Below are 12,147 nucleotides of genomic sequence, written 5' to 3' on the forward strand. Positions count from 1 at the left end.
TAGTCTTACCAAAGAACCAGTTTTTTAGTTTTGTTCCTTATTTTTACAGCTCCCTCACCCCACGTTTATCTATTCTGGAATGTAGCTAAAACAGTCCTTGGAGGAAAAATTCTTTCCCTACAAACATACATCAACAAAATAGAAAATGGGATGACTGGTGAACTAAGCATTTACAAAACTAAAAAGTCAAGAAATAAACCTAAAATAAACACAGGGTACATGAAAAAATTAAGATAAACTACCAATTATTTTTAAATATTAAATTATGTTTAATGGATGAAATTCATACTCTTCCCTATCTATCCCTATACTCATACATATCCCCTTACTGCCTTTCTAAATTCCTGACTTGACTGGCCAGGACCATAGACTACTGAGAATTAATTTGACTGGCCTAAACTTGCCTTAGCAGATCTGTTATAGGACAAAAACTATGCCAAGTAGGGGGCAGCTGGGTGGCTCAGTGGATCAAGAGTCAGGCCTAGAGATGGGAGGTCCTAGGTTCAAATCTGGCCTCAGACACTTCCTAACTATGTGACCTGGGCAAGTCACTTGACCCCCATTGCCTAGCCCTTACCACTCTTATGCCTTGGAACCAATACACAGTATTGACTCCAATAGAAGGTAAGAGTTTAAACAACTATGCCAACAATAAATATGTCAAATACTATAATATATAAGGACCTAATTAGGTGCTCTCATTGCTCTAGAACTATAACATCTAGCTACTCAGAAAGAGATGCTGAGTTTTCATTGCAACCAATCCAAAGTGGTGTCTCCCATATTTATGTAGGAATAATTAAGAATTTTCTCTTGAGAAAAAGACCAACTTTTTAGATGCTAAGTCACCCACTCTTCCATAGGCAGTATAACCTTTTTAACTGTAATCTGACTAAAAAAATTTTTTTAGTATTACTTTTTGTATTAATAGTTTTCCATCAATACATGGATAGTATATTTATATTACTATTAAATGTATATATATATATGCACATATATATATATATATTTTAGTCCTGAATATTTTTGGGACTTGGAGGTTTCTGTTCTTTACTTTCAACACTGGAAACAAACAAAAAAAGTTATTAACTTCAAGGTGAACGTTTAATTATTTTTACATTTTTTGGGGAAAAACAACACCTCACACATCTACAGAAATAAATCCCTTTATTTTATAACATTCCTTTTTCCTTTTTAAAATGTAGTACAGTACTTGTAGCTGGATAACCTTAAGAAAATCTATAGAAGACCTGGCGCTATTGTTGAAGATTATACAACTGGGCAGAGATATAATAATACCTTTATAAATGTTTGGGCAGAGAGGAAAATTTAATGTTTTCATACAAGGTATATTCAACACGTTTTTTTTTTCATAAATAAACGTGTACTTTTAAATATTTGAAAATATTTTTCCTATAAATTTGTCATCATGCTTTATTATAAGTCATTTAAATCTTACAATTACATAGATGATAATGCCCAATAGTTAAGCAAATATATTACAACAACATATCAGCAAAAGCAAGCTAATACTGCACAATCATATTGATGGAATGATTTAAGAAATACATGTTTTTTACAAATAACAAATAAATCCCTCTTTGTGGTACATATACTTCAATGACTTTTTTTCCATTTTTGTAAAATAAGGCTAAGTAATGAGACATATCAGAACATGATTACATAATAAAAAGTATATTTTTAATTACAAATCTAATTGTACATACAGGGCAACATACTGCAGTTTCTACAGAGGAGTGCAAATGAGCAGGACTTTCCTTATAAATGTTTAAGATCGATTCATTCCATGTGTTCTCAAATAGAATTTGTGAGTGTTGTACTGATTGTTTCATGTGTTTTATGGGTTTGATCATGCTAGTAATGAGACAGAGTTGTGCTTTACAGGCTATCAAAAGCTGCCATTCTAGATAGTTTCTACTTGAAAAGTGTAGGTACTGTGAAAATTTAATTTTAAAAAGGTTCCATCTGTCTTCATATAAACAGATATTTTTAGCCGATCTTCCTGCATTACACATTAACGGAATAATATACATAATTCATTTTAAGTCGTCATATCAAGCAATTCTTCTAAATTTTTTTTAATCTGTGGTGGCTGAGATGCAGCCTGATTTAGGAGACTTTGACCCATCTGTACAAAAAGTGCTTTTGATAATTTAGCTGTGGCTGTTCGGATATTTCCTCCAGCTCCAGGTAGTGAGCCACTATTTGTCATGTTGCCTAACAGGTGCCAGAGGACAGCCAACACCTTCTGTTCTATAGCATGAGGTTTCCTTTGATATAGATCCATAACAAGATCTGAAATGCAATAATATAGTATGTGAATGAATATATGTTGTTAATTTGGTTCCTTTTAACTAAAAATGTCTAAAACACAATCATTTAAATAAAAAACAAGCACAGAAAAGTACATATTTTTAAGAGTGTAATAAAATTAAAGAATGAAAATAAAATACTGTGTAAACTTAACTCCATTAACATCTGTAACAATACTATAATATCAGGCATAGTACATTTAACTTTTAGGAAGAATAGAAAAGAAGGAACCATATACTAACTTTACTCTGAGATTTATCCTTTCCAAATGAAAACTGTATTCCATTTCAAAGAAATAGGCACATTCTAAATCACTGGCCAAAATGAGAAAAATACTGAGTGAGCATATTCTCTTTCTTATTGATAATTTCTTTTAAAGGCTTCATATTTCTTCCTCCTTATTAAAAAGCATAATGTTAGGAAGACAAAAAGCATTAAAAATGCTTTCTAAAGTTCTAAAAAGTCTTATGGGGGCACACAGAAGAACTTGTTTTAACTTTAAAACAAAATGAAAATAGTAGGTTTCTTAATATCAATTTATTACCAATTTATATGCAGCTTAAAACTCATATTATCAGAAAATTCAACTAACATACTTACCAGCAAGCTTTTCAGTCATATCTTGTTTTGCTTTTCCATTTAAAAACTGTGCTTTTGTACAGAAAGGCTGTAGAAGTAGGTAATTATCTAAATAAAAGTAGATAAGAGATTAAATAAAGTAATGAAGTTCATTTTTCATTAAAAGGAAGAAAAATTTATTTCTAGAATGCAGATACATTTTAAGTTTACACAAAATCAAATAATTACTAAGGCTTTTTAAAAAAACTTTTTTTAAACCCATACCTTCCATTTTAGACTCAATACTGTGCATTGGTTCCAAGACAGAAGAGCAGTAAGGGCTAGGTAATGGGGGTTAAATGACTTGCCCAGGGTCACACAGCTGGGAAGTGTCTGATGTCAGAGTTGAACTTAGGATCTCCAGTCTCTAGGCCTGGCTCTCTATCCACTGAGCCACTCAGCTGCCCCCTAAGAAGTTCTTTACTAAATGAATGTGCTTAGAGAAATAGAAATAAAAGAGTAGGGACATTTTCTGAAGTACAAATGTCTTTTAGCTTTAAAGTGAAATGTTCTTACCAATATGCTGACTCAGAGCATGAATAACATTTGTGGCTGCAGCGTAAATTCCTGGATTCTTGGAATTGAGGTTGTTATCCACTATTGCTGGAATGAGCATGTTGATTACAGGTGATAAGTTATCTCGGAGCAAAGGAATCATTTTATGCATGGTTTCCAGAGCTATTAGATTTACTTTACTATTTGAGTCATGTAGACGAGATTTAAAAGCATCAAAGATCTGAAAATAAAAGAGTTGATGATATTTAATGAGAGGGGAGGAAATATCTTATTGTTAATGCTAAAACTCTAAAAAATGTTTTTTAGGTTTGTGGTTGGTGTTCAGTCATTTCAGTTGTGTCCAACTCTGTTACTGCCTTTGGAGTTTTCTTGGTAAAGATACTGGAGTGGTTTGCTGTTTCCTTCTCCAGTTCATTTTACAGATGAGGAACCAAGGCAAATAGGATTAAGTGATTTGCTCAGGGTCACAAAGCTGAGAAGTGTCTGAAACCAGATTTGACCTCTTCTTTCTGATTCCAGGTCCAGTGCTCTATCTAATGTGCTGCCTAGTAATAAGTTCTTAATCAAGATATTGTATAGATATTAATTAAAGACTTGCATTCAAAAGCTGTCTTTTTGAGCACTTTATGCAACAGAAAAAAGCTTTAGAAATCATTCCAAATTCCAGTATTATAATTCATTAAAATATCAATTCTAGTCACAAAATAGAATAAGAAATCTATTCTCAGGAGGTAAGGTCTTCCCTATTGGAAGGACTGTACATTGATGAGATCATGTATCAACTTAAATGTTAAATTACTTTATTACTTTAAGATGAGCCAAACTGATTTCAAATAAAAGCACAAAAATAATATCTCAATTTTGGCATCACAAATTTTTACCTACAACACAAATTTGCATAATAGTCTGACAATGTCACAAGACCATATAATTTAAATTCAAATATGCCTTGTAAACTAATATGATTATAAAAGGGAAGATGGATGGGTTGTAGCAGGGAATGGAGGAGGTGAAGGGATAGAAGGGCTGGTGTGGTAGAGGAGAAAACCACTGGGGCTAAAAGATGGTCTGTATAATTCTCCCTTTCCCTCACACTTCAAACACACAAGAGAGGTACCCCTGAGCTGATGTTGTGGCAAGGATGAATAGGGGCTATGTCTCAATAAGTAGGCTTCTGAGGGATTATGGAGGTCACTTGTCCTCAGGCCTAGGCTGGTGCCCGAGCCCCTAGAAGCCCTACTTGTCAGGCAGGCTGAACGTCCCTGTTTGCTCTTTTGTTGTTTAGCCAAGGCTAAATGGTCAGCCTACCCCAACTCCCTCTCTTTCTCCTAAACTGTTATGATTTAGATCTGACTGCGAGATTCTTCAGAATGAGAGTGGTTTAATAGTTCAAGTAACAAGGGAGGTTGAGGGGGAGATAGGTCAGTAGGAAAAGGAAATCCTACAGGTTGTCACTTCCTTCTTCAGCCAAGCCAAATGGCTCAGACTTCAGTGTCTCTTTTCCTCCTTCCTCTCCAATCACTTCACTATCCTACTCCAAACAGGTCACTAGTGTCCTTCTTGGGAAGGTATTGGGATGGGACAAATCTTTGAGGTGATTCTGGTAAGGTTCAAGGGATCAGCACCCTTCAGCAGCAGCAGTTATTCCTTTTGCTTTCTTTAATTGATGATCTAAAGATGTCAGGTATCTTCTTTCTTCAGGCAAGAGGAAATGGAGGCAAAGCTCTGGCACCACAGGTTGGGGTCTTGAGCTCTGGTCTAGCTCCTGTCTCTCATGAGTTCACAAGGTCAAGGGCTCACAAGCCCTTTCTGCTCCTCCAACTCCACTCTCCCTCCTGCCAACATTCTAAAAATGGTTCCTCAAGCAGAACCAGGAGAAAATTGTACAAAGAGACTGATACACTGTGATAAAATCAAATGTAATGGACTTCTCTACTAGTAGCAATGCAATGATCCAGAACTATTCTGAGGGACTTATGAGAAAGAATGCTATCCACATACAGAGGAAGAACTGTGGGAAAAGAAACACAGAAGAAAAACAACCGCTTGATCACATGGGTCTGTGGGGCTATGACTGGGAAAGTGGACTCTAAAAGATCACCCTAGTGCAAATATTAACAAGAAGGAAATGGGTCTTGATCAATGACACATGTTAAACCCAGGGGAACTGTGCATCAGATATGGGAGGGGGTGGTGGGAGGGGAGGGAAGGAACATGAATCTTTTAACCATGGAAAATTATTCTAAATCATCTAATTAAATAAAAAAATTTAAAAACACAACAAAAAAATTAAAATGGTTCCTCAGTCTCAGTTTTCCTTTCCACATTCATCCCCTTTTTATGTTGTGACCTTCCCAAGGTCACTTATATGTACCTGTTATAAATCTAATTTCTAACTATACCTCCCAAAATAATAAAACTTCCCTCAATTACTCTATTGCTATTCTATGCTAAACTTACCTATTCTAGGAGATTATTTGCAGGAAAGTTTTGGGCAAGGGTAGTTTTGGGGTTTATGATAAATCAAGTAAAATCCACATAATAAAATCCACAAAGGTCATTTACAAAATAATTTTAAAACCACAAGTAAAGAGTTTATCTGAACAAATTTGGCCTCTCCCCATATTACTATTTTTACTATTGACAGTTTAAGTTCATTTTAATATTTTACTCCTTTTTAAATTAGGTTTGCTTTCTAAGTCTTATGCTTCTCATTAGCTCCAATTTGTATTCTCAAAACAAAATTAAATGAGATAAAAATTTTCAGGTTACATATTTTATATTAATTAATTTATTCATTTACACAAGAGAGCAAGTGAAGCTTATCTGCTGCAAATAGTTTTTTTGCATACTATTTACCTTTACGATATTTCCAATAACAAGGTCTTGATTGTTTTCAGTGTCTGATAAAAGCTGTTTGATCCCATTAATTCGATCTCTGAAGTCTTTTGCATTTAATAAACCTGTTATGACCTTAATATATTCAGCACTTTCTAAAGTACTTCGGGGAACTGTTTTTCTTATTTCACGTATATCTATAATGTCCCTAATGGAAAAGAAGAAAAACATGTTTAGCATACTTAATTTCCTGAAAGTCACCTGCCATAGTTTACATATATATATGTTATAAAAATTTATATTTTCATGATTCTCAAAACTATTGTTTGTTCCCTTCATTTCTGGGCAAATTTTTTTCTGAGGCCTCTTTAGTTTATTAAAACTTACAAATTCTTGTAAATGATAGAAGGTAGACTCCATAAGACAATATTAAATTTTGAGGAATCTTTTCAAAAACATTATTATCTATCTTGGCCAAAGCTTTTAGTGGTATATTATTTTCCACAGCATGACTAAAGAGGCATAAGTAACCCTTAAAATGATCCTCCAAGCACTGATGACTTAGGCAAAAAAATTCTTTTAAATTGGAGGTAAGTGGTGGCAAAGATTGTCATAGCTGCAAAAGTAGTGAATTGCTTCTACTTTCTCTAAACTATGAATATATCAATTGAGCATAGCTTATTTCCAACGAGAAAGTGATTATCTAAATTTGTTTCTGTATCCTTATTCTCTGCCCTACTTAGAGATATCATTATAATGAACTTGTTTAAAGACAAAAGACAAAGAAAAAAATTCTGTGAAAAATAAAATTATTAAAATAATTTCACATTAAATGTAATGTTCTATACCTGTGGACTCACCACCTCTGCAAAAGAATAGGGTATATCTCTTTGTGGTTAAGCTGCTTTTTTGCAATTTTACAATATTCATTTTAGATTATTTTATGCTGCCCCCCCCCCCCCATTTACACTGTAGTCATTTATGTTGTTTTTCTTGGCTGTACTTTACTTGGCATCAATTCACACATGTCAGTATTCATCTTATTTTCTTGTCTCTTTTCCACACATCATTTCATAGCATTCATGTACCACATATTGTTTAGCTGTCCTTCCATCAGTGGGCATTTGTTTTGTTTCCAGTTCTTTGCTGCTCTAAATATTTAAGGGCATATGGAGCCTTTCTTTTTAGCAATGATTTCCTTAGGGTATATAATCTAGCAGCAGAATCCCAAAAGAAGTGATTAAATGACTCCCTATAGAGCAGGGGTTCTTTATTTGTAGAATAATGTAGGAAATGTTAAATCTCGATTATTTATTTATTTGTTTATTCATTTGTATATTTATTTATTTTAAACCCTTACCTTCCTGTTGGAGTCAATACTGTGTATTGGCTCCAAGGCAGAAGAGTGGTAAGGGCTAGGCAATGGGGGTCAAGTGACTTGCCCAGGGTCACATAGCTAGGAAGTGGCTGAGGCCAGATTTGAACCTAGGACCTCCCGTCTCTAGGCCTGGTTCTCAATCCCCTGAGCTACCCAGATGCCCCCTTGATTATTTATTAATGAAAATAAATGCATAATTTTTTCTCATTTAATTTCATGAATGTGCTGAAATGTATCCATGAGCCCCTTAAAAGATCCACAGACCTACAATTAAGAATTTCTGCTACAGATGGTAAAAGTCTCCACATGCACTGATTTATGGATTATACTATACTAATTGTATAAAGTACCAGAAAATTGTAGAGCCTTCTAGATGAACTCCAGAACCAATGGAATGACTTCTTTGCCTACTAGTTTCCTTCAAGTCTCAGCTGAAATTTTTCCTAATCCTTAATTCTAATTCCTTCCTTCTATTAGTATTTCCAGTTGATATGGTATATAGCCTGTGTTTACATAGTTGATTCCATGCTGTCTTAAGACTATGGATTCTTTCAAGTTAGAGTGTCTTTTGCCCTTCTTCTTGGCATTCCCAGTGCTTGGTACACACAATAGGCACTTAAAATACTTGCTGAATGATTGTTCTCATAAAAATGTTTATATAAATAGGTAATGATAACTGGTTACTATTTCTCCATATTCCTTAGGTTGCCTTTTTTGGGATAGCAATGAAGTCTGGGATATTTACTGTCTTTGTAAAAGCTTCTGGTCCCCTCCTTCAGATAATTTATGAATTAATCCTCAATATTCTCACAATTATTTTGCCTCTAGCATGTAGCTCCTCTTTATATACCCTAATCTGGTTCAGCTGCTGTCCTCAGCTGTCCTCTCTGGGGCCAATTCTCTCTCCTCAGAAGTACATCAAGGATGTGATGCTTAAAAAGTCCAGATGAAGAGGTTTCACTGTCTGTGATTAAACGCTTTTGGTGTAAAATCCTTTATAGAATTTTCCCAACTTTGTTCCATTTGCTGTCCTTTTATTAGCTTCATTCTGACATGGTCTCAAGATGATTTTACCTAGTTTGGCCTCTTGATAATGACTACATTCCATTATTTCTTTTTGAGAAATAATCCTCAAAATTTTCCATTACTCCTTCCTGTTAAGATTTTACAAATGAACTTCTATTCTAAATTCTATCACTGAAGCATATATCTCTGCTTAGAAAGTGACTGAAGTATTTACTAAGGTAATTTGAGGGGTACTTCTTAGACCTGATTATGGCAATTGATTTCATAGGTTTAACTTGTGAATCAAAGTATAATCATTACTTATATCCTTTCATCATGAGGCAGGTAGATAGTGCTATAGAGAGAGCAATGGACCTGAAGTCAGGAAGATCTAAGTTCAAATACTTACTAGCTATGTGACCCTATTCAAATCATTTAAACCTGTTGCCTCAGGTTCCTCAACTATAAAGTGGGGATTATAACAGCATCCATATCACAGGGTTAAGATAATATATATAAAGCACTTAGCAAAATATATGTAGTAGGTACTATATAAATGCTTCTTCCCTTCCCCCCCTTTATCTATAACATTTTTTGCATCAATAATTTGTATAATGCATATTATTACTTTTGATTTTTATTAATTCTGATCTTTGTTATGGCAGCAGTCTAACTATATAATTATTTTCTGTCAAAATACAAAAAATTTCATTTTTTTTGGTGATATTCAGTATGTCATCTCTGTGATTTATGATTTTTTTCCTCAAAAAACTGTCATCATTATTAAATGGGTATGGCTCCTATGCTATTTATAAATCTTGATCCCTTTCACTCCATACTCATGAATCATGTTTTAAAGTAAATTACTATCCATGCCTATTCCTTCTTTTGCATTGAATAATCAAGTATTAGAGTATATGTTGGTTTAAATTTAAGTTGACTTAGAGGGAGCGCCCATAATGATGAAATCATAAGTGGTTAAAGTATTGAAATATGCCTACACAAATGTTTATATACCTTTTATAAATAATTGTGCTCTATAAAAAGTTAGTGGCAATGAATATTTTTTTTTTCTACAACTGTATTTAGAACTATTTCCCTTTGGTAAGCAACCTGAATTAGTAAATGAGCAGTTTGGATATCAAATCACTACAAAAATAAAAATGCCTCTTTTAAAAGATAATTATTCTAGTTCTTGTGTATATATATATGTGTGTGTATATATGAATCTCCTCTGAAAGGATTTGAGGATCCCTGTTTGAAGGATGTCAGACTGTCTTTTTTTTCTTTTCTTTTTTTTTAAAACCCTTACCTTCCGTCTTGGAGTCAATACTGTGTATTGGCTCCAAGGCAGAAGAGTGGTAAGGGCTAGGCAATGGGGGTCAAGTGACTTGCCCAGGGTCACACAGCTAGGAAGTGTGTTGAGGCCAGATTTGAACCTAGGACCTCCCATCTCTAGGCCTAGCTCTCAATCCACTGAGCTACCCAGCTGCCCCCTCAGACTGTATTTCTTCTCCCACAGTGTTCTATATGATCCACTAACACAAAATTCTCACCTTTCCAAAATCTACAGGCATCCTTGGTAATTAGAACAAGCCCCAAATACGACCCCTTTCTCAACTGCCATTCTGTCTAGCCTACTCCAAGTACCTCCTGTGATTCAGTGGTTACTGGCCCAACAAAGAAATCAATTCCAGGGGCAGCTAGGTGCCTCAGTGGATGGGAGTGGAGAGCAGATGGTCCTGGGTTCAAATCTGATTTCAGGAACTTCCTAGCTGTGTGACCCTGGGGAAGTCACTTGATCCCCATTGCCTAGCCCTTACTACTCATCTGCCTTGGAACCAATACTTTGTATTGATTCTTAGACAGAAGGTAGGGATTTTAAAAACAAAAGCATTCATTTCCTGGGTATGTGAAATTTTTCCTGTATGGTAATGTATTTCTTCACTTTTCTAGTTACAAATGGATGCATTTTTCAGCTTTGTATATATTTTATATTTGCATACATATTTCCTTTAATTGAATATAAGTTTTTCCACCTTCTAGCAAGTGTCTGTCACATATGAAGAGCTAAATGAATGTTTACAGTTTATTGTGAGGGTCTTTAAAAAGTTCTTCACTGAATTCCTCTATTTGTATTGTCCTCTGAATAGAGGCATAGAAGTTTTAATTATTTTCATGGTGGTCTTTTTGAAAATATGTAACAAAGACTTCAATACTAGATGAACAAATGTCCCATTAATTGTTAATTGTTACCTTTGGTCAATGAACTCGACAAACTCCTTTATTTGCTTCTCCAAGAAATTATCTTTTTAATTGCTTGCAATTTTTTCCTTTCATTGATTTTACTTATGTGAAAAATGTTAAGATTGATGAGATTTTGTTCCTCCATTAATAAATTCTCTGTTGTCACTGGACAAATCTCCCATATTGATAGTATTACTAGCTAAATTAATATTTGTAGATGATCTAAAAACCATGCAACTTTCTGTAACTTTTACTATAGAAGCAGGAAGAACTGATTTGTATTTCTGTTTCATGGGTTGTGATGGTCAAAGAATTCTTAACTAAGTGGCTAGCCTGCTGGTGATGGCTTCTTTGTATTTAGTTAGGTTGGCTCTTGGAAATCAGGTCTAGCTCATTTCCAGTCCTTCCAGTATGATGAACTTATCTGATCTTGTATGCTGCTGGTATATCCATCAAGAATCCAGAATTACCCCCACAACACAAGGAGATAATGAAGTAAGATATTATTTAATGATATATTGTGTGATATTATTTAAACTTAAATAGGTCATTTGTAGAACTTAAAGGGTACATTCATAAAACTATCTTCCCCTCTTTTCTGCAGTTAATTTTTTGAACACTTCTCTAGTGGGTCTCATAAAAACATAAACAGTTATGCAAATAATGGACTACATCACAAAACATGCTTTTTCATGTTGACTTGGAACTACTGTTCAACAATATAATTTTACAATAATAAAAAAGAACACAATATTTTCTAAAAGGTACAATTTAGACTTTCTATATTAAGCTTCAAGCTCTATATAAATAGACAACAAAATACTACCAGTGTATTTGTTTTAAAAACTTAACCAAGGCTTGCTTGGCAACAATAAGCATGTTATAAATATACAACTACCTTATTACCTCACCCTTTGTGTTTTACTTATACTTTTACATTATATGATAAATCAAATGATCCTGCCTTTCAGCTGAATTGAAAACATCTCTAGAAACAGAGGATGACCTTGTACTTCCAACACTGCCAGCATGAGAACGTCTTCCTTTAGCTGATGGAGTATCTAGGGGTATCTCTCCTAAACCCTAAAGGAAAAGAAAGTTTTAGAATAGATAATTAAAATATGTAGAACTGGTATAAATATCACAAATTAAAAACAGCTAATGAATTTTTTCATAAGAGTAATTTTGTTTAAGGCATCATTTCTAGGAGA

The 12,147-nt window shown here is 34.1% G+C and overlaps 1 protein-coding gene across 8 annotated transcripts in view; it reads right to left on the bottom strand.

The window, feature by feature from the left end:
• Window positions 1-1,150: 1,150 nt before the first annotated feature.
• TOGARAM1 (TOG array regulator of axonemal microtubules 1) overlaps window positions 1,151-12,147 on the bottom strand; it is a 96,228-nt gene continuing 85,231 nt past the window's right edge. For 4 of the 8 annotated variants that reach the window (XM_056810774.1, XM_056810771.1, XM_056810772.1 and 1 more), the window contains 5 exons: window positions 11,943-12,019; window positions 6,328-6,514; window positions 3,469-3,688; window positions 2,935-3,021; window positions 1,151-2,316 (listed from right to left, as the gene is read on the bottom strand). In XM_056810774.1, coding sequence (XP_056666752.1) covers window positions 2,063-2,316; window positions 2,935-3,021; window positions 3,469-3,688; window positions 6,328-6,514; window positions 11,943-12,019 — 825 coding nt within the window. In that variant the 3' untranslated portion in view covers window positions 1,151-2,062. Of the gene's footprint in view, window positions 2,317-2,934; window positions 3,022-3,468; window positions 3,689-6,327; window positions 6,515-11,900; window positions 12,020-12,147 lie in introns of all 8 variants that reach the window. The other 4 variants (XM_056810773.1, XM_056810769.1, XM_056810770.1 and 1 more) reach the window with 1 other exon arrangement.

The sequence above is a fragment of the Monodelphis domestica genome, chromosome 1 (assembly GCF_027887165.1).
Source record: "Monodelphis domestica isolate mMonDom1 chromosome 1, mMonDom1.pri, whole genome shotgun sequence".
Classification (NCBI taxonomy): domain Eukaryota; kingdom Metazoa; phylum Chordata; class Mammalia; order Didelphimorphia; family Didelphidae; genus Monodelphis; species Monodelphis domestica.